General features: G+C 32.1%; 2 protein-coding genes across 3 annotated transcripts; both read left to right on the forward strand.

The window, feature by feature from the left end:
• The first annotated feature begins 10,309 nt into the window (after positions 1–10,309).
• On the forward strand, positions 10,310–13,075 carry LOC105339584 (uncharacterized). Of its 2 annotated transcripts, none has more exons than XM_011445179.4 (4): positions 10,310–10,406; positions 11,592–11,647; positions 12,113–12,280; positions 12,748–13,075. In XM_011445179.4, exons 2-4 carry the CDS (start codon positions 11,599–11,601, stop codon positions 13,002–13,004), a joined length of 474 nt encoding a protein of 157 aa, XP_011443481.3. In that variant the 5' UTR covers positions 10,310–10,406; positions 11,592–11,598; the 3' UTR covers positions 13,005–13,075. The 2 variants fall into 2 exon arrangements, with proteins under 2 accessions (XP_011443481.3, XP_065929097.1); XM_066073025.1 differs by lacking the exon at positions 10,310–10,406 and adding an exon at positions 10,891–10,928.
• A 2,192-nt stretch (positions 13,076–15,267) lies between these two features.
• LOC105339585 (uncharacterized) lies at positions 15,268–18,273 on the forward strand. Its single transcript, XM_011445180.4, has 4 exons — positions 15,268–15,349; positions 15,766–15,821; positions 16,866–17,030; positions 17,987–18,273. Exons 2-4 carry the CDS (start codon positions 15,773–15,775, stop codon positions 18,229–18,231), a joined length of 459 nt encoding a protein of 152 aa, XP_011443482.2. The 5' UTR covers positions 15,268–15,349; positions 15,766–15,772; the 3' UTR covers positions 18,232–18,273.
• The last annotated feature ends 4,604 nt before the right edge of the window (positions 18,274–22,877 follow it).

The raw sequence follows: 22,877 nt of genomic DNA on the forward strand, positions 1-22,877 counted from the left end.
GCTGGAAATCAAAATCCGTCACTTCCGGTCGAAACCGGAAGTAAATCAAATTTTTCTAAAAAATGAATTTTCTGATCAAATCAAAAATGAATATGTGTTTTGTAGACCTTATCAAGTTGAATCTAACACTGAAAACCGTTTTAAAATCGGATGATGCATTTCAGAGATATCGGGGTTTAAAAATTGATTTTTCCGGAAATTTTGATTCCGCGTCCTTGGTTTAAAAAATAGCGTAATGTTCAAAGTAAAATTAGCTCGTACCATAAATAATTGTTAAGTCGTACTGTAACACATTCGGATTTTTTTGGTTAAGTTATTCTTGAAATCGGAAAGGTTTTTGTTAAGTCGTACTTAAAATCATTCGTATTTTGTTAAGTCGTACCAGGAATAATTCGATTTATTTTATATTTTTATTTTAGTTACTCTTGTTATCGGTTAAAGAGCTCTGCTTCTTACAGGAACTTTCAGCTTTACTTCCGACATTAACGGAAGACCCACTCGTTGCTTTGCAACGAGCTTTGCTCTAGTTATTATTAGGGTCTTCCGTTTTCAACGGAAGACCCTTTTGTTATTCTTCGGTTTCTTTTTATTATTATACTTTTTCTTTTTTTTTCTGACTTCTTTTTGGCTTCATAACTCAAAAAGTTTTTAACCGATTTTTATGAAACTTTCAGAGGTTATGTGCAATTACAATGCCTCAAAGATGTTAAAGTTTCTATAGCAACACCACTTCTGTTTTTACGCTACGTCATTTTTAAAATTTCCAAAAAGTCATTTTGTCCGCGGCTTTTTTCAAAAACGCTTTAAGATAGGAAGTTGACATTTTTCGTGCTTATATATTGATCGTTTTGCCTCTGTAATAAGGCTGGAAATAAAAATCCGTCACTTCCGGTCCAAACCGGAAGAAAATCAAATTTTTCGAAAATTTGAATTTTTTGATCAAATAAAAAACGTATATGTATTTTGTAGAGCTTAATAAGCTGAACCTAACACTGAAAACCGTTTTTAAATCGGATGATGCATAACAGAGTTATTGGGGTTTAAAAATTGATTTTTCCGGAAATTTTGAATCCGCGTCGTTGGTTTAAAAAATAGCGTAATGTTCAAAGTAAAGTTAACTCGTACCAAAAATAATTGTTAAGTGGTACTGTAACACATTCGGATTTTTTTTGTTAAGTCGTTCTTGAAATCGGAAAGGTTTTGTTAATTCGTACTTAAAATCATTCGGATTTTGTTAAGTCGTACCAGGAATAATTCGATTTTTAAAAAAAAAAATTGTTTTAGTTACTTTTGTTATTGGTTTAAAAGCTCTGCTTCTTACAGGAACTTTCAGCTTTACTTTCGACATTAACGGAAGACCCACTCGTTGCTTTGCAACGAGCTTTGCTCTAGTTATTATTATTCTTTTTATTTTTTTTTCTGACTCCTTTTCGGCTTTATAACTCAAAAAGTTTACAACCGATTTTGATGAAATTTTCAGAGGTTGTGTGCAACTATAATACCTCAAAGTTTGTGAAGTTTCTTTGAAAACGTCACTTCCGTTTTGACGTAAGGTCAATTTAAAAATTTTCAAAAAGTCATTTTGTCCGCGGCGTTTCTCAAAAACGCTTTAAGATAGAGGCTTGAAATTTTCAATGGTTATGATTTGGTCGATTTACCTCTGTAATAAGGCTCCAAATAAAAATCTGTCACTTCCGGTCGAAATCGGAAGTGAAACAAATTTTTCGAAAAAATGAATTTTCTGATCAAATCAAAACTGAATATGTGTTTTGTAGAACTTATTAAGCTGAATCTTACACCGAAAGCCGTTTTAAAATCGGACGATGCATTGCAGAGATATCGGGGTTTAAAAATTGATTTTTCCGGAAATTTTGATTCCGCGTCCTTGGTTTAAAAAATAGCATAATGTTAAAAGTAAAAATAACTCGTACCAAAAATAATTGTTAAGTCGTACTTGAACACATTCGGATTTTTATTTGTTTATTCGTTCTTGAAATCCGAAAGGTTTTTGTTAAGTCGTACTGAAAATCATTCGTATTTTGTTAAGTCGTACCAGGAATAATTCGATTTTTTTTCATCTTTTTATTTTAATTACTCTTGTTATTGGTTTAAGAGCTCTGCTTCTTACAGGAACTTCCAGCTTTACTCCGACATTAACGGAAGACCCACTCGTTGCTTTGCAACGAGCTTTGCTCTAGTTATTATTATTATTCTTTTTTTGTCTTACAAATTTTGTGCAGGCGATTTCTCAGAGATGGGACGATCGATTTCTCTCAAATTTTCAGGACTGAAGCCTCGTTATCTGAAATTTATACCGCTGAAACAGATTTTGAAAATTCGCTTCCGGTCGGAAGTTATCGTCCGTTTACGATTTTAAAAAGTCAATATTGTCGCTCAGGTTTTTCAAAAATGAGCAAAGATAGAGAGCTGAGAATTTCAGAGATGATAGATCTATCGATTTCCTGGTGCACCTCGGTATAGAGAATGTCCGCCGTCACTTCCGGTCGTCACCGGAAGCAAAATTAAAAAATGAAAATTTTCAACTTTTTATTTTTATATATTTTTTCCAATAAGATGATAGTGACCCTTTTACTGATTCAGAATATGTAATTTGTTTCAAAATCGATCAAGGCGTTCTCGAGAAATTAAGCGTCAAAGTCCTGAAGCGAGAGTCCGAGTAGCTCAGTCGATATAGTCGTGGACATGGCCCAGGCGACCCGGGTTCAAGCCTCGAGTGCCGCAAAAAAAATTTTCATTTTTTTTGCTTAGATCAACGATTTTATCTTTGAATTGATAAGTTTAATCTAATCTATTCAAAAATCGGACGGAAGACCCACTCGTTGCGAGCAACGAGATCGAATCTAGTTATTATTATTATTTTTTTTTTTTTTTTTTCCGTTTTTTGTCTACAAGATTTCTCAGAGATGGCTGGATAGATTCTCTCAAAATTTTCAGGACTGATAGAAAATGATAATATCTCTAGGCGTTTTTTTCATTTTTTCAAAATTTACTTCCTGTCGTCCGTTTCCTGTCCCGCGACAAAAAGCTATGGACAATGAGATCTCAGAAACGATAAAGACTTGAACCTCCAAACTTTGAGGGATGATAGACCTATAGTTGTAGATGTGTTTAAACTATTTTGTTTTGTTCGTCGTAACTTCCGGTCGTCACCGGAAGCTCTTCAAAAATTATGCTTTTACGCATTTAATATATTTCTCGGAGAATTGAAGTATAAGTATACATGCTTACATATGTCATCTATCCGATGATTAATAAACATAAAAATTCTACTTCCGGTGAGATATCTCAAATATCTCATGAAGCCTTTTTTTAAAATAAATGTTTGAACCCCGAGATCTCAGAAACTGTAAGTGATCAAGACACGAAACTTACAGGGATGGTAGACATTTGATAGAAGATGTGTTTAACCGGGTTTTTTTTTTGTCGACCGTCACTTCCGGTCCACACAGGAAGAGTTCAAACAAATCAAGTTTTTTAAAAGTTTAACCCGATTTCTCAGGGATGCATGGATGGATTTTCTTGAAATTAATAGGACTGATAAAGTACGATAATATCTCCAGGAGTTTTTTTTTTATTTTTTTCAAAATTCACTTCCTGTCGTCCGTTTCCTGTCCCGCGACAAAAAGCTATGGACAATGAGATCTCAGAAACGATAAAGACTTGAACCTCCAAACTTTGAGGGATGATAGACCTATTGTTGTAGATGTGTTTAAACTATTTTCTTTTGTTCGCCGTAACTTCCGGTCGTCACCGGAAGCACTTCAAAAATTATGTTTTTACGCATTTTATTTCTTTAACACAAAATTGAAATATAAGTATAAGCGCTTTCATATGTCATCTATCCGATGATTAATAAACAAAAAAAATTACTTCCGGTGAGATATCTCAAATATCTCAGGTACTCTTTTTAAAACAACTATTATTACAGCGAGATCTCAGAAACTGTAAGTGATCAAGACACGAAACTTACAGGGATGATAGACATTTGATAGAAGATGTGTTTAACCGTTTTTATTTTGTCAACCGTCACTTCCGGTCCACACCCGAAGAGTTCGAAAAATTCAAGTTTGTTAAGAGTTTAACTGTTTTTGTTTGACAATGTAAGACAAATTGATAGCCAATAAAGTCCTGTTGTGTAATGGTTAAGAAATACTAACTTTCATTTTCATCAAACACTTCCGTTTGTCCGTTTCCTGTCCCGAAACAAAAAACCTTGATTCCTAGAGATCTTAAAAACGGTGACGACTTGAATAATCAAACTTTGTGGGATGATAGAAGTATGTATGTACATGTGTTTACACTATATTATATTGTTCGGCGTAACTTCCGGTCGTCACCGGAAGCACTTCAAAAATTTGGGTTTTTTTCAAATATTATTCATTTTACATAAAAAGAAAATATCAGTATATAATCTTACATATGTCATCTATATAATGTTAAATTAGCAAATAAATTTTACTTCCGGTGAGAAATCTGAAATATATCTGTGTAACTTTCATCTTTACAAATTTGATGTCCGCGAGATTTTTGTCACTGTAAGTGATTCAGACACGAAGCTCTCTTGATTAATAGAAATTTGATTGGGGATGTGTTTAATGGGTTTAATTCTGTCAACTTTAAGAACCGGTTCTTACCGAGGGTTCAAACAAATCATGTTTTTAACAAGTTTAACTGATTTTATTGGGTGTTTCATCTAGCCTGATAAACAGTGATGTACGCTAAGCAAATGTACGAGAAATACCAGCTTTTGTTTTTATTAATCACTTCCGTTTGTCTGTTTCCGGTCCCGAGACAAAAACTATTGTTTCAAAGAGATCTTAGATTTGGCAGAGACGTGAACAACCAAACTCTGAGGAAGGATTAACTTGTGATTGTACAAATGGTTAACATTTTTGTTTAGATCGGCGTTGCTTCCGGTCGTCACAGAAAGTACTTCAAACATTGATTTCTTTTTCATTCTCGTTCTTTTACATGTAAGTAACGTCTGGATATATCATTCACAATTATTATCATATCCACTTCTTTTTCTATGTCAGAGAAGCAATGTCTTACAGTTAAATTGATACATGTATATCAAAACGGAAGACCTTTTTGTTGCTTTTGCAACAAGTGTCTAGTTTTCTTTTCTTTTTTAAGAAAACCTTTTAATGTTGAAATATGTTATCTTTACAAGTTTCAAATTTATTGAGAGAAGACCAAGAGATAACAAAATCACTTATAAAAAGTTGTAAATAAGAAGGATTTTGCATCAATTGCGTTGTGTTGCTATATTTAGACCCATATTGTGATAAAACCTTTAGCATTTTAAGCATGTTGCTACTCATTCCACGTACAACAGGAAACAAATGACGTTATAATTAAAAAATGTGAAAATTTCACTCACTTTGTGAGCCCAGATTCCTGCCGAATCTACATCTTAAGCGCCCACTTTCTTTTCTCGAATTTTAAAAAGGAACATGAAAGGGGCTTAATCACGATTTGGGTCAAAAAAATGTTTCCATTTTAATGTATACTATTCTAAAGTAAGGCATTTTAAAGGGACCTAAACACGATTTGAGATCAAAGAAGATGGGGGAACAAGATAGCACAAATGCCCATTTGTTTAAGTCGTAAAATACAATTTCAAATTTAATTTTTTCCATTGGCAACTAAATACTGGTATACTTGACAATTTCATAATTAAGTTTACAAAAGCACTAATTCTAACTATATTCAGTATTGAATATTTAAACAAACAAAAAGGAAAAAAAACTAGATCTCGTTACGAGTAACGAGTAGGTCTTCCGTCCGATTTTGTTTTCATATGATACGATGAAAAATCGATATTCTCTGCCAAATCTGCGATCTTGGTGAGTCTAGGTTTTTTGTCTCGAGACCGAAAACGGACGAACAAAAGAGGTTTATGAAAATAAAAGCTAGTTTTTTTTTATACATTTGTTTAGTGTACACTACTGTTAATCATGGAAGATGAAACACCAAAGATAATCAGTTAAACTTGTGAAAAAAATGAATTGTTTGAACTCTTCTGGTGAGTACCGGAAGTGACGGTTGACAAAAGAAAACCCGTTAAATATATCTTCAATCGATTGTCTATCATTTATAAAAGTTTGTGTCTCAATCACTTACAATGACTAAAATCTCGCTGGTATCAATTTTGTAAAAAGGCTAGGTACCAAAGATTTTTGAAATCTTGTTTTCAAGTTATCTGTAATATAGTTTACGAGTGTCTTGGCCCCTCATTTAAGGGGCCAGCCCCTTTTTCTTGAGTTCAATCGAAAGGTCTCACGAATACTAACATTTTTTGTTCTTACACCCATCTAAAATTGTTGTTCATTTTTGAGATACAAATGATTGAATATTTGAGGGCCAGCCCTCTAGATCCTTAATGGGGACAGACTTTAGAGTTTTGATTAGTGGAATCGATTAGAATTAACAATGCAAACATTTTCTTTTCTACATTGCCTAACAAAATATGTCTCCTTTCTAGATATATTGCATCAAAGTTTAAGTACTTTGGCCCCTTAAAATCCCTAATTACGTCATAAATGGGTGTGAAAATGATTTTACCTGATAAATATTGCTACAATCAACAACTTTGCTTCTATATTGCATTACAAAATTTTGATCGTTTTTAAGTTATTTGTAATAGAGTTTACGAGTGTCTTGGCCCCTAATTTAAGGGGCCAGCCCCTTTTTCTTGATTTTCTTGGAAAGAACGTTTAATTATCTACTGCTTTTGTTATATATGTCTTAACAAAATATCAACTGATAAAAAGATACAGTTGAAAACAATTTTTGAATGAACATTCGTACTCAATTTTCGAGCCCAGGCGAGCTCCAAGAAATGGCGCCACTGGCGTAAAACAACATAATAGTGCACAACTTCAAACTATAGACTACCTATCCTGAAAATTTCATAGTCATATCTCTGATAGTTTCTGAGATCAGCTCTGCACAAAATAGGTCGTAAAAAATAGAAAATCCGCCGTAACTCGGTACCGGAAGTGACGATTTCAAAATTTCAAAAAATGTCTAGAATTATGACCTCTGGAAATCATCTTTGAAAAAATTGTCAAAATCGGCCAAATAGTTTCTGAGAAATCGCGTGCACAAAATGTGTGGGAAAAAATAATAATAAGAAACAGTACGAAAACAAAAAGGTCTTCCGTTGGAAACGGAAGACCTTAATAAATTCGAAAGTTTTGGTGGTATCGAAGCCACAATACCTAAACACCCTAGCTCTATAATGTTACCGAATGTCTGGTGCTCTAACCACTAAGCCATTTTAGTCACAGCGAAATGCATTGTTAAATGCTACAAATATGCGACTTCAATCTTCAATCACGAATTTACGTACTTGTATTATATTTCTAGAACGTTCAATTTTGGGACACAAAATGACATTTTTAAAGTATACTGGGTTAACTATCTACGTTTTGTTGCTTAAAATTGGTTTGATTTCTACTTAGAATATGATACAAATATGGAGCTCAGACCCAATCTATAGAAGAAAAGGCATCAAGTTCTAAAAATGACACTCCTAGTATTTGGAAGTCTTGACAGGCATACCCAGTTAAAACCAACCTACCGTGGGTATTCCAAATATTTAACATATTAAAGGGTTACAAATCTCCGATTTGGTGAATATACATTGTTCCAATTATTAAGAAAGAATTATGAGAAAATGTTCATATTTTAAGTTTATATTACATGTATCTTATCTGTCCTTATACAGACAGTTTACACGCATTTTTCACCCATCTTTTATTTAGCATTTTTTTATTGTATAAAATGGTTTACTTCGCTGTGCATTCTGAATGATTAACCAAAATTTGAATGTTAGAAGTCAAGTTACAAGCGAGATACAGAGGTCAGAATTTATGGTATGCAAACAAAGCTTAAGTCTTATATTTGTTTACAAATAGTGTAATGTAATTAGTAATTACCATTTCTTTGACAAAATGACTCGTGGCAAACAGGAACAAAGCTGATTCAATGTGTTCATAAATAATACCACAGACAAAAGAAAGCAACATTTGCTTGAAACAAAAAAAATATTATAATTAACTATTCTAGACATTAAAAATGGAAAAATAAAATTTGAAAATTTGTTAGTCTTCGAGTTATGAGTTAGATAGAGAGCTCACATTTCTTTCTTTAAACAAAGCTCGTGTCATGATATTGTTTACATTTTAAATGTTGAAAAGAAAATTCCAGTTCTAGACCTAAAATGAATGTGACAAACGCTAGGAATTGTTACGACTTAGCAGATAGAACAATCATGATGAAAAAAAACCACTTTTATAGGTGTATTGAACCAATGTAAACTGAATTCTGGAATCTGAATTCTGGAATCTTAAGAAAAAACTGAAAAATATAGAGAAGCGCTTTCATATTTTTCTTTAGAATGAACCTGTATGATACTGCAAAAATGCATAAATGCGACATATTTAAGTAACATACTGTTTATAAACATAAGATAATTTTCTCTTTTTTTTTTTGCATTATTATTGATATTACAAAAAATACAGATATCAAAACTCTCTATTGCGCATTCATATACGCAGCCAAATTGTAAAATGTGTAAAAAAAAAAGTTAAAAGAACACAAAATTTGTGTTTTGTGGGCCATTAATAGTAATAAAAGTACAATTTGTCACAATTATTGTGGTTGCCAACCACACGAGACAACATGTGTCATCATTTGTAAAATCGTACAGAAACCTTCACCTGATTAATTTACCTGTTAAATGGCTATCGTTTGACACGTCTGCAGGTTACATGTATGTCGCATAAAATTATGATTTCTTATTTGCATACGGTGCCTAGCTTTATCAAAATTTCAATGCAGAGAATGAATAACTCGAAATTTAAAATTCAAGGATGCCAAATTCATTTCGGTCATGGATGTTTTATGATTTTAATTTTCATTTCAATTTTTAGCTCAATAAGTGAGCTTTTCTGATCGAAAATTTTCGTTATCTGTCGTTGCTGTTGTCGTCGTAAACGTTTCACGTTTTCATCATCTACTCAAGATCCACTGGGTCAATTTCAACCAAACTTAACGGAAAGCATCATTGGGGGAACCTATTACACAATTAATTTCTTAAACAAAGTTATTAAAAAATACACAAAACAATTTTGAATTAGTACTTCCCTTATATGTTTAAATTGTTTTTAATACCAATTGATTTAGAAAATATTTTTGAATATCATGAGAAATATTTTCTTTATCATTTTTAAACGATTTTGTTTAAAACACGACATATCTCTTTATTTTGAATTGTTATACTGTACGTTATGGTTTTATTTTGGTTGAAAATAAATAAGGAGCCCGTAAAGTTTGTTGTTTGTGGTTTCTTAAAATTAGGTCAAAGAGTTGTAATAAACCGAAATTGTTAATCTGCATTTCCCAGAAACATGTAGGTTTTACCCGAACTAAAAAAAACCTTGTAATACGTTTCTTAATTTTTAACTGTATGATAGGTGTTGTCCCCCCAATCCGACAAACAAGTTCACATGTTATTACAATAAATACACAAAAGGTTAACGTTTGAGCTGAGAAGTAATTCATTCTGTTTAAATAATAAACACTATTCATTTAAAACCTTTACGAATAATACTAGTGCTTATACTTAACTACACTTTAGTATACTGGATATGTATAGTATATATGCAGCATATACATGTATATATGAAACTACATGTATGTGTTAGTATTATAAGTTACTGTATGTTTAAGTACCTAGTTTTTAATTGTAGACAACTCATTCAGTAGTATATAGAACGTCTCAACATTAAAACGGTCATAAAATAATTGGCCAGTATATTAATGATATGTGCTTATAAACTAATATAGGTTTAGACTTGTAAACAAAAGTACTTGTTTACTGGTATAGTGTTTTTGTTTTTTGTTGTTTTTTTTCTATGAGTTTTAAGCACGTGCTTGGTTTATGACATCCTCTTTGCATTTTTGTGCAAGAATTACACCTGAAATAAGAAAAGACATATCGATACATCTGCAATTCTGTTTAAAATTTAGTATCATTTCATTTTGATAATTTCGTGATTTGAATTAAGGTAATTTATTCAAATCCACGCACTGTCATGTGTAATTAATTTAAGGTGCACAAGTAAACAAAACTGTAACGGGTCGGGAAAACAAAAAATGGAAAATTCGATGTTTTGTTTTCAAAAAATTAAGCAGTTATTTTGCTTCCAGTCAAAAATAATAAATAATGATATGACATATGAGCTGCGGATTTTCACTTGACAATATATTACTGAATTTTAATCACGTTCTATACGGGATCGGTGTTGCAAACACTATATATAAGTTGCAGGGACAAACACATTTGATCATTCGTATCAAGGGCATTTAGCAAGGTAAGTTAGCTCTTGAAAAAAAAATATAAAGATGTATTTAAAATTCATTATGACCACTGCTAATTAAAATGTTGTTTTGTATGTTTAAGCCATGCGTTGTCTACGTTTAAATTCAAATATAATTCTATTAGATTGAACAAATTTCAATGTTTTACTTTTAGAACCTTTTAAATTCCTAGTCATGCAATAAGTAAATATTTTAAATAAAATATAGGAAATATGTCTTTTGGCAAAAATGTGCTATTTTGAAAATTTTGAATGTACAATTTACATGAGATCTTTAATGTTTACAAAACATATATCATTTGACTTCATTTATTTAATTTATAACACAGGCCATGTACTGTAAAATATGTTTTGTTGAGGACATCAGTAGTGAAATTTTTACAATATGTTTTCTTATAAAAACATGACTAAAGAACATTATTCCATACAATATTTTTCTCTATAGAAGAAAATTGTAAGTGTGCAGAGAAAATTTACTTTAAAGAGAGGCTTAATGGGCAGCGAAGTACTAGTTAGGTCTGTCTTGTAATTTTAGATATGATATTAATTGCCGTAAACTATTATTAGTGAAAAAGGTATCCAAAGAGTAAATATTATTCAACATAACATCTTTATCTCTCTGGGGGAAAATAGTAATTTTGCAGTGAAAATTCATTTTACTTTAATGGGGCTGACTGTTCAGCATATATTACAATGCACTAATCAGGTCATCTGCCTTACTTTTTGAATATGATACCATTTGCCATAAATTGTTATTAGTAAAGAAATTATCCAAAAAGAACATTTGTTTTAAAAATTAGAATACTTTCCTAAAAAATAGACTATATACAAGGCATTTTTGTTAAGAAGATTAATATAGCCACCGATATGTATATCCCTCTTAAATAGATAAGATAGAAAGAAAACGATGTAATATATTAGATAACATCCATTTAAAAAAAAGAAAAGTTATATAAGTGAAAGTTACTATTATACATTGTATCAATGATAAAATACAGTTTTTAAAATGAAAAAGTTTTTTAATCGATATTGCTGAACTTTTTAAGTTTGTTTCATAAAGTGTCTCTTGGGGGGTGTAGTTTGCTAAAAGGTAATTCTATTTGATTATAAGTATATTATTAGGGTCAATATTGAAATAAAGAAATTTACATTGTTTTAATATAATAACTTAAATTTTAGATTCAATATGACTGGACTATATGCTGTTCTTGGGCTTGTTGTTTTCATTTTGACTGGTAAGCATCATATATAGCAATATTCAAGATTGATCATTTTTGCTAAAACAAGAAAATGAAAAATGTTTTAGACGTAAAATCTAACTTCATTTGAACATTTAATAAAACTATCTTTTTTCTACAAAGCTTTGCTTTTCTATAAGGTTTTTAAAAATCCTCAAAATGGTCATTCAAACATTTTTCTTTGTACTAAGAAATGTAACAGTACACTGAAATAGCGTTTGCGGGTTAAAAAGGCGAGTGTGAAAACTAAAAAAAAATTCAATGGTTTGTTGTATACAAATTTTGTGCACGTCTTCATAGTAGTTAATATTCACGATACATTCAATCTCTTGGACACCACTGAATTCGAAAAACTTACTCTGTAATGTGATAATTGTTGAATTCTCTCTCTCTCTCTCTCTCTCTCTCTCTCTCTCTCTCTCTCTCTCTCTCCTCTTATTTATTTCTATATACGTTTCACAGACACGGCCAGTGCCAGGAGTAAGTACCGTATCGTGGAGTACAACAAAAGGGTCACTTCCTGGAAGGATGCACGTGACGCGTGCCGCCGGACAAGAGGCTGGGACCTGGCTAAGATTGAAAACAGGCAGGAGAGCGAGGCCTTGAAATACCTTCTCGCCACGGAATGCAGTAAGTACATGACTAAGGTCCATTCTGCAGTATAAGACTTGTACTCTGTCTCGACGCCTTATGATTAAAGATATTACAAAAAGCTGAGTTGTTGTTAAAATATTTGTCAATATAAGGTAAATACTTTCAAATTTCAATCGTTCATGTTGAGCATTCACTTGGTTTTTTTTTAAATTCATTTTATCAATTATTTTAATACCAGACCCGTTAATTGCAAGGTTTTATCTTTGTATCTTTTCCAAAATTAATTAGTAAATACGGCGGATTTTTTAAAGAATGAGCTTAAAAAGTATCGTTTTCCAATCAAATGTTACTTCAATTAGCAATACGTTCGTTTACATAATAAAAAAAAAAATTTGATATAGGTTGCACTTTCCGAGCATTCTGTAAAAGTAAAACCAAGGTTTAGGTCATTGATATGTTCATATTTAGTAATCCTGTTTAATTATTTTCTCTGTTTAATTCAGACAACGGAGGTGATGGGTGGTTCATTGGCGGGAGGTCCGAAAATGGCGTCTGGAAATGGGCAGACAACTCACGAATGCTGTTCGATGACTTCCCTCCCGTACTGCGCTCTTCTATTACTGGTGCTCGACCAACGTCCACGGTTATCAATTATGCTGTCATATTCAAGGCAGATACCCAGAGAGATATCCAGTGGGGATATGTGGCCCCTCGACCTACTCCCAGAATGGGCTACGTCTGTGAAAACATGAACTGTTAGAATTGTAATTGTTAAAATTGTAATTGTCAAAATTGTAATTGATGCAAAATAAAATGTTTGTATCAATGTTATTATTTTGTCAGGTCTTTTTTTATAGATGAAATTGTTGCCTCAGTGAAAACTAACTGATGTCGTAAAATAAGAAATGCAATAGTATTAGGTTATAAATTATTACATTAATAAATCTAAATACAGTATTGATGATATTGATTTGTATTTATGATAATATTTTTAGGTAGAACAACTAGGTTTACCGGGCATAAGTTAATTAATACCCTTAAAATATATTATTCTATAAGTTAAAAAGTGTGCTCTATGAAGGGAATCTATTGGTTTTTAGGTTTGTACAGTTGGGTTGTATTTGTCTATTGATTTGGTGAATTTGTTGAATATAATTATCCTTGAAACTGTGATTTTCACTTTTCCCCTGAAAATTAATGCCCACAAATATTAATGAAAGTACAGTAGCTAGCATGAAAATTTCAGCTTGTTGCATGTCCAGTCTGGCAAATGCAAAGTACATGTAATTGGCATTCACTGTATACGTAGATGTAAATTTAATATGATACACAATTTGTATACATAACTGTAATGCATTTTTGATGGGATTTAAAACATTTCATTTGTCATGTTTGGAGTAAGAAGACTTTTAATTAATATAAATTGTATCATCAAGTTACATCGTTTTATCAACTCAATAGAGACGCTGGGCCGCTTGTTGTCTTGAATGAATGAATAAATCTGTTCATATAATTATGCATTTTGAAAACTCAATTGCATGGTCTGGTCAGTTATATGGTGTAATGAAAATGCAATAGCACATAATATGCATTTAAAACAATGTGTGCATTCGACTTTTTTGAGTATATAAATGATTGACAGTTTCTCCAACATGTCAAGCAACGGCTTTCACAGCAAGTTCGGAACCACAAAGCTATAATCATGCTTGATTTTTAAAACTACGATTTACGGTTTGCTTCGTTCGATATTCATTTATCTATATTTATTGTATACATATACAATGTACTTCAAATATTACTTTTTCAATTTTTGTAAAAATAATTGTGATTTACGCAAAATTTATAATACTAGTATCGTATACATGTTCAAGGTTATTTTTGCGCAATATGTAATTTTCGCTCCTCTTTCCTTGTAAACAGTTTCGCCCCATCTCCCAGACACAGTTGTGGTTAAAGAGAGATAATTTGAGACATCTGTAATCGTCTAGTCTTATATCTGATCGCAGACGAAGGCGAAATGGGTCGAGAAAACGTAGGTGAATGTTTCCTTGTACACAGTAATTACTGGTATATACTTTTTGGATCACCTCATGTCTTGCTTGTCTTCATCCGTGTTTAGGCCTATTTGTTACCATTCCACATTTTACTTTAGAACAACATGAGCACAAACATTCATCACCAGGGGTCAAGAGATCTTAATACACTTACATCAAATTAGTGATTGGTCAATGCTAATCATCTTTGCCTTCATTGCACGATCAATGTCAGCTTTGAGAGCCATGGATGCAGATGGATATTAAAGGGACCTAAACATGATTTTGGCGTAAAAGTTTTAGATTTGATTTTTCTATTTCAATATCTAGAACATTTCCATTTGGATAAAAACAATTCATACACCATCGCGAATCATGAGAGACCTTATATAAAAATTATTTGTGAACAAAAATGAGCCATTGTAACAATGATATCTTACCTCTGTTCCTTGCTTGCAACATTTACCTTTAACTTTTAATTAAGTAACCATTTTCCGCATTGAAAATAGAAAATAAAATATTGATCTTAAATCGTATCTATGTTCCTTTAATAATAATTTTGATGCTGACCATAGGAAATAATTTAAACGCTAAAAATATAGTTTATTATATCCTGAGTACAATGTATTCGGTGAATTTAACCTATTTGAGGTAGTTTTGTAACTATTTTGGGTCATCATTTCCAGTATTTAAAATAATTAGCTCCAAACTTATTTACATGTATCTAAATAAGCACGTACACTAACAGTAAAGCTTTATAATTATTGGTGTTTTCAATGTTTATAGAGTGCATCATGAAACAAAAGTGTCAAGTATTTTGCTAGTGAGAAAAAACAGGTCATGGACTTTTTTGTTATTTTTTCAATATGTGCAACCAGAAACCTTGCTTACAGCTAGAAAAAATATTATAAATAGTAAAATGACTGATGAGCAATTACAGCTCCTCTGTTATATGGCCATAGTGTCTGACTTTAATTCACGTTTTTAATTTGGGATTGTCCTTCAAATTGCTATATAAACCGATGTGGCACACACGTTTGTTCATCCGAATAACAGCCTTTGTATGAACAAGGTAAGTCAACTTTTTGATAATGCAATGCATGACGTTTTTAAAATTTTGAAAAATTACGAATAGTAATTATACAATACTGTATACAGGCTTCGTCTTGTGTTATTTTGCCATTCAACGTTTGCAAATGGCTTTGCTCAGTCTTGAAATTTCTCAGGTAAAGTTGTGTTGGAGAAAATAAAATTTGAGACATTGGAATTCGCCAAGTCTTAAATTAGCCACGAACAATGAGGGCTAAAGGGGCGAAAATTAAACGAATTAACTTTCTTAAATCATTCTTCAACTTTCTAATCAGACTTTCTTATTCGTCTAAATTTTACATTAGAATTTCAAAAAAATTCTTTACAAATTGGAATTTTCAAGTTTTTCGTTATTGCAGTGTGATATTAAAGCTCTAATTATTCACTCATTTTTTGAAGATCAAAGATGACTGGTCTGAACGTTATACTTGGATTCGTTACTTTCATTTTGATTGGTAAGTATGAAAAAAAAGAATGGAAAATATGCATTAAATTAAATAACGTTATATTAAGTAATGTTCACTCAATGTAATAAGCAAGATACTGAAATGATACTACTCGTCTTAAATTTTAAATATGTAAAACTACAAAGTGTACGTGAACCCCAACTTTCCGATATTTGTTCATTACTTTTACGGGATTTTTTGTCTTAAAAAAAGTAAATTTTGAAAAATTATGATTAGTAATACTGTACACATGGTTATTTTCGCCCCGTGTTATTTTCGCCCTTCAATGTTTGCAAATGGATTCGTCCCGTCTTGAATATGCCCAGATGCAGTTGTGTGAGAGGAGATAAAATTTAAGACATTCAATTGACCCAGTCTTAAATTCGCCCACTGACGGAGGGGGGGGGGGGAGGGGGGGGGGGGGCGAAATGGGCAAAAATCTAAAATTAAACTGGTGGATATTTCCCAGGATACAGTAAAATGTTTCACATTGGTCCCTTTTTAAAAAAAAATTTTGACTCACTGTTTGACAGTAACTTTTTCTGGAAAAACTATTATTTCAACCTTTATTAACAAAGTTTAGCTTGCCTTTTTTAATTTAAAAAATTATTTCAAAATGAATAATAGTATGATCGTGATGTAATTCTGAAATGATGTGATGTTGAAGGAGAGACGGTTTTGTGAAATCTGAAATTCAAATATTTTGTGTGCACTACTAGAATGAACAATTAATTTATGAATAATTCTTTTAATGATAAACAATATGAATACCCATATACGATTTATAAATCCTACAATTTCAAAGTGTACATTTTGATGTTATTGTAAGATCATAGATTTCATATGCATTCATACATACGGAGGAGGTGAGGTTATCATATTTTTTAAATATAGAAACATAACCGAAGAAGCCAGTTGGATCCTCAAATCTTTGTCTCCCCCCCCCCCCCCTCCCCCATATTTCTTTTTTGAAAATCGATGCCAAATTAGGTATCTTGTTTCATACCCCTGTTTATTATTTAATTAAAATAATTGTGATTGTACGTTTAACAGACACGGCTAGCGCCAAGAGTAAGTACCGCATCGTGGATTACAGCCCCAGGGTCAGTTCCTGGGAGCAGGCACGAGCACAATGCCGCCGACTAGGAATGGACCTTGTCAAAATTGAGAATTTCCGAGAGGACAGGGCTCTTAAAAGTCTCCTTGACACAGAATGCAGTAAGTATGATAGAATTTATCACAGGCATCTGAAGAATGGGTATTGCAACAACCCACCCCATCCTAAAAAATCTTTGTTAGAGAAGTTTTTGGGAAAAGTATATAAATGCATATTCCAATTTCAATTAATTTGTGTGAGAGGGTTTGAATTAAAAATACCCAATCTGCTATAAAAATTTTAAATTATTGATTTGTGTTCTAAAACTTAATTTACAAGTAAATATCCAACTGTGTGAATAAGAGTCATAAATGAACTATAACTGATTTTAACTACTTTGACAAATAGAGATTGTGATCGTCAAGAACGCTTTTTTACGACGTCGATCCGTAAATATTATCTTACGTTAATCTTAAGCCATGCTCATTTATCCCCGCAAATGATAATGTTAATAAATATTGTAAAAAAAAAAAAAAATGAATAATTTCGTATGACAAAATACCGATTAATGTTTCTTTTTTCTTTATGCCTAAATAATGTTTTCAATGCGATATTAGGTGTGTTTTAGCGTATTAGTTGGTTGATTTGAGGATTGCGCAAACCCTGTTAAGGTATATAACGGAAAACATTTACAAGTGTAAATATAATTTAATTATCTAAATGAGTGTGAGTGCAAAACAATCATAATTTATAACATTCCCAATTTAAAAAGAGAGATAATCATAGTTTCACCGTCTAAAAATTAGATTTAACGACCGAAAACTATAGTTAGAGACGATAATCTATATTTTACATCTAAAAAACAAAGTTTCGATATATATATATATATATATATATATATATATATATATATATATATATATATATATATATATATATATATATATATATATATATGTGAAATTTAGTTCAGTTAAACGTGTCTTGTTATATTACAGTATATTACATTCTGAAACTAGAGAGATTTTAGATGTGTGAATCAAATAGAGTTAATGAATTTACTATTTATCTTTTTTAGGCAGTACAGGTGATGGTTGGTTCATTGGAGGGCGATCCGAAAATGGCGTCTGGAAATGGGCAGACAACTCACGTATGATATTCCAGAACTTTCCACCTGTGTTGCGCTCTCATAGACCGGGTGTACCGTCCTCGGTGGTGGTCAACTACGCCGTCATATTCAAGGAAGATAACCAGTGGGGATACATTGCACCGCGTCCAACTCCACGAATGGGGTACATCTGTGAAGATAAAATAGCATGTTAAAACATGAATTTGCATACAAAATAAATAAATTAAATATAACTGCTTGCATATCATTTAAGTGTCACTGTAACCAGTATCTCAGGGGTGAAATTTAATAACGTAATACATGTACGCTCAAGCATCGCAGTGGTGAGATTTAATAACGTTATACATGTACGCGCAAGTTGAAAGTCTCCGTGATATAGACAGTTGATCCTGACTTTGAAAGTGTCAAAGCTTATATTTAATGTACACTACCTTTAATCATGTTAAGATGTGTAAAACTGAATGTTAAAGCTAAATATTAACAATTAAGTTTATATTATAGAAAAATAATAGATTATAACAATACACAAAGTTGGTTATCAGGCATGGGAAATCGTCATCGAGTAATCTTAATCGATCGTTATGATTACTCTTTTTCAAGTAATTCACAGTAATATGTAATCGAAGAGATTTTCGATTCCTGTAATCGTAATTTAGTCGATTACAGCTTAAAATTTTCAGTGTAATTATAATTACTTTTTCGATTACTTTCGATTTATCTTCAAATAAATATTTTGAGATACACATATCAATAGAAAAGATACAAGAATTCTTATTATGATATTATAATTAGAATAAAATTGATTACATTCATGTAGTTAGTTTGATTTTCCACTTTTTACATAAACCAAATATATGTTGGTTAACTTGATTATACAATCAGATAATCAGTTGTTCGGTATGCGTTCAGTCCGCCTTGCAAATTATTTTTCATCATTAAACTAATGTGTCTAGAAAAATCACTAAAGCTGCCTATTGATTGAGCATTATTGAGAGAGAGAGAGAGAGAGAGAGAGAGAGAGAGAGAGAGAGAGAGAGAGAGAGAGAGAGAGAGAGAGAAATTACTCAGTAGAACTGCCTAATGATTGACAATTATTGAGAGAAAAACAGAGAGAGGACGGGTATACATTTATTTTGTGTCTATTTTGCAAGAGAACGAGACAAAGGAATTTATAAGTGTCACTAAGGGTGTTTGTCCTGGGCAGTTTAAGAATCCATTGTACGGATAATGAGGTGTGACCACCCTGTGTTCTGTTGCTTATATAACTCCCAAACCAATCCAGTATGTTTCCACTAATTCCATACATATTTAATTTGTGAATTAGACCTTTGTGCCATACTCGATCAAACGCTTTTGAAAGATCGCAAAACACCATACAACAAAATTTGCCTTCATCAATACTTTTAACAATCGAGTGGTATATTTCTATTAGTTGATACATTGTAGAATGACCTGGTAAAAAACCTGCTTGATATTTGTAAAAGAGATTCTGCGAATGTAAATGATTGTATACATGTTTGAAAATAATTCATTCAAAAATTGTGCTTATACAAGACAAAAGAGGAACTGGCCTATACAAGACAAAAGAGAAACTGGCCTATAGTTTGGAGTGATAGAAGGGTCATCCTTCTTAAATAATGGAAGAACATGTGCTAATTTCCAACATTCTGGGAAAAATTTGACTGATAATGATTTGTTAAATAATATGCATAGTGGTTTTGAGATGGTATCTTGACATGATTTTAACATTTTGTGACTGATGTAATCAGGACCAACTGCCTTATTAACTGGAATGATAAATATGATATCTGTAATCTCTTGCTCTTGTATTTTGATTTCTGAAAAAGAGTAATTGAATCTACACCCCCTATAGTTGGAAGGTCATGGTTGCTGTCATCTAAGAAAGTAATAGATGTAAAGTAATTGTCAAGTAATTCAATCTTATCAATGTCTGAAAATGCATAACTCTCCTTATCATTGTCCATGGTATACCTTATAGGTGGGATGTCGTGTGTTACTTAAGTGTGGAAACAATCTTTCAATAATTTCCAGTATAATTTTTTTATTGTTTAAGCTAGCATTCTTAAGATGAGAGTATATATTGTCATAGTAGTTTGCAATTGCATATTTTTTCATGTTATTAACCTTATCCTTATTCTCCGAAAAATAACCCAATCAGATTCTCTTCTTGTTTTTTGTGCCTTTTTAATATAATAGAAGTAATCGATTATTAATCGATTACGTTTTTTAAAGTAATTAATTACAATCGATTACAGGACAAAAATTAGTATAATCAATTATAAATCGATTACATTTTCAAGTACTGTAATCGTGCCCATGCCTGATGGTTACTCACCTTGACCAATTGGACTGGGCCACAGTACCAATCGTCGTAGACGTAAATGCTTGGTGACGGGGGATAATTGTTGAGAAACGTTCTCCTGCTCATACATATTTATGCAGCTTTTATTATCCCCTTCTACGGGCTTTGAGGCTGCTGTTAGTGGCTTCTAGTTCAGCCTGGTGCCATTTTAGACTACGTGTATATTGATCTCGTTCAGAGGAAGAGATTTGTATTGAGATATGGGAAAATATCTTAATCAAAGGCTAATATATATTGATTTTTCTAAAGATTAAACTTATCAGTTTATAACTAAACAAATCATATTGTTGATTTGACGGTTATTTTGTTGACCATCCAGTTAAAACTATAGTATGTTCATTACATTCTAAGTACTCGGATTCTGTTTAAAATAACCGATTCGAGATATTAAAAAAATTAACGGTTTGTAATTATTTGGGTCATCATTCACAATTATAACTTTTTCACATATAAATGTAATATTTTGCTGTAAGTGTTATTTTCCATTGAATTATCATTCTATATCATATACCTAGTAGTGTATCAGCCCGTATACACGTGTTTTGGACTAGGTGAGACAGCAACCGGAAGCTAGGGCTGTATCGCCCTCGGGGCTGATATGTCTCTGTCTATGCCCGTCGTCAATGGGGTGTATTGCCCTCAAATTTAAAATCGCTTATTCCCAAATATCTTTGCTTTAAATTAAGACTAGTTTGTAAATTAACGATAGAATAACAAATAAAGAATAAAAAGCATCGTCCTACAAGTCTGATGATTTCTATTTATTGCTGAAAATTGAAAAATAATACATCAAAAATAGCGCCAAAGAGTGATATGTATCTAAGCAAGGGGAGGTAACCTACACAACGGATGTGTATTCAGAACAATAGCACGCAAAAATAATACATCAAAAATAGCGCCAAAGAGTGATATGTATCTAAGCAAGGGGAGGTAACCTACACAACGGATGTGTATTCAGAACAATAGCACGCTTTATTCAATATCAATCAACATCTAAATTATGGAGGATATAGAGAAGGATGGAACGAGACCTATCTTAGAAAACCAGAGATTTGATTGTGAAAATTAAGTGATTAAAATTATGGACGTGCTTATGAACGTTCTCAAACAACTTGCCATAACAATATGGATTTTTATGAATGGAACCTGACAGGAAACTTACGAAATCCAAGTGAAGGAATTTTACTTATTACGACGTTGCGATAATCTTGAATTGTATAAGATAGACTCTCTTCTATTGTATTTCAAACGACAATGGTTTGTCAACAAAGTCCGACAACTCTTATAGTTCTTAACACAAATAAAAAAAGAATAAAGACGAACGAGTTTTGTAAATCCGTAAAACAAATCGATAGCTTCTTCATGATAAATTATATTTCTTTTTTGGAATTTGAATAAAAGTCTTAGATTTTAGATAAATGATACAAACAACATTACACTGTTGTTTTGATCTCGTTCCTGGTATCAGCCCTTCGGGTTTGAGCCGATACCAACCGCTCGGCCGAGATCAGAACAACAGTGTGATATTCTATATATCCACTCAGTAGACACCCTGAGCCGCTTGTTGTGTTGAAAGAATGAATTGCGTCTTGAGATAGGCAGACAACTAAGAAATGGTGTTCCAAAACTTCCCTACCGTGTTTTGCTCCTTTAGACCTTGGGGACGGCGGACCCCAGTGGTGGTCAACTACGCCGCCATAGTCAAGGGAGACTACCAGTGGGGAGGCAGACATTAGGCAAAAGTAATACAGAGCATGTTTAGAATCAGTTGATTTTTGTGCTTAGGGAGAGGTTTAAAAGCAAAAATAGAAATGCATAGTGAATTTGCATCCAGGGCACATGTTTAATGAAACTATTATTTCCAAGACATTTTCTGAAAAAGAACATGAATGCTATGGTGAGCGATGTGCAGGGTTGACCAACGACGTACAGCAACACATGGGCTGGCTATTTTTGGTTTTCGATAATTATATTGCACCGTCTGATGTACATGTAATTCATTTTGTTTCTCAAAGAATATTTTGAGCACGCAAATGTGAATGTTAGATTGTGGTCAATGATTAAAATACAGTTGGCTGAAGAAATTACAAGAAATAAAATTAAAGTATTGCCTTAAGTGTATGCAAATTTAAGACAACCCTCGTACATCATGACTGGAAAAATCGTTAGAGTGATTAAACTCATAATGTAAATTACTAAAAATAGCCCCCTCCAAATTTTCCCAATATAAACATACAAGAATATTTTCTTTGTTATTTTTAATCAATATATAAGTTCTTTTAAAAAGCTTCTTTGCACGTTCATCTACGCAGACAAATTGCAAAATTAGTGAGGGAGTCAAAACAATGAAACAAATTGTGTTTAATTGACCATTGTTAATCATACAAGTACAATTCGTCACAATAATCGTGTGTACATCCCAACTGCACAAGACAACAGGTGTCATCATTTGTAAAA

Source organism: Magallana gigas, chromosome 10 (genome assembly GCF_963853765.1).
Source record: "Magallana gigas chromosome 10, xbMagGiga1.1, whole genome shotgun sequence".
Taxonomy (NCBI): domain Eukaryota; kingdom Metazoa; phylum Mollusca; class Bivalvia; order Ostreida; family Ostreidae; genus Magallana; species Magallana gigas.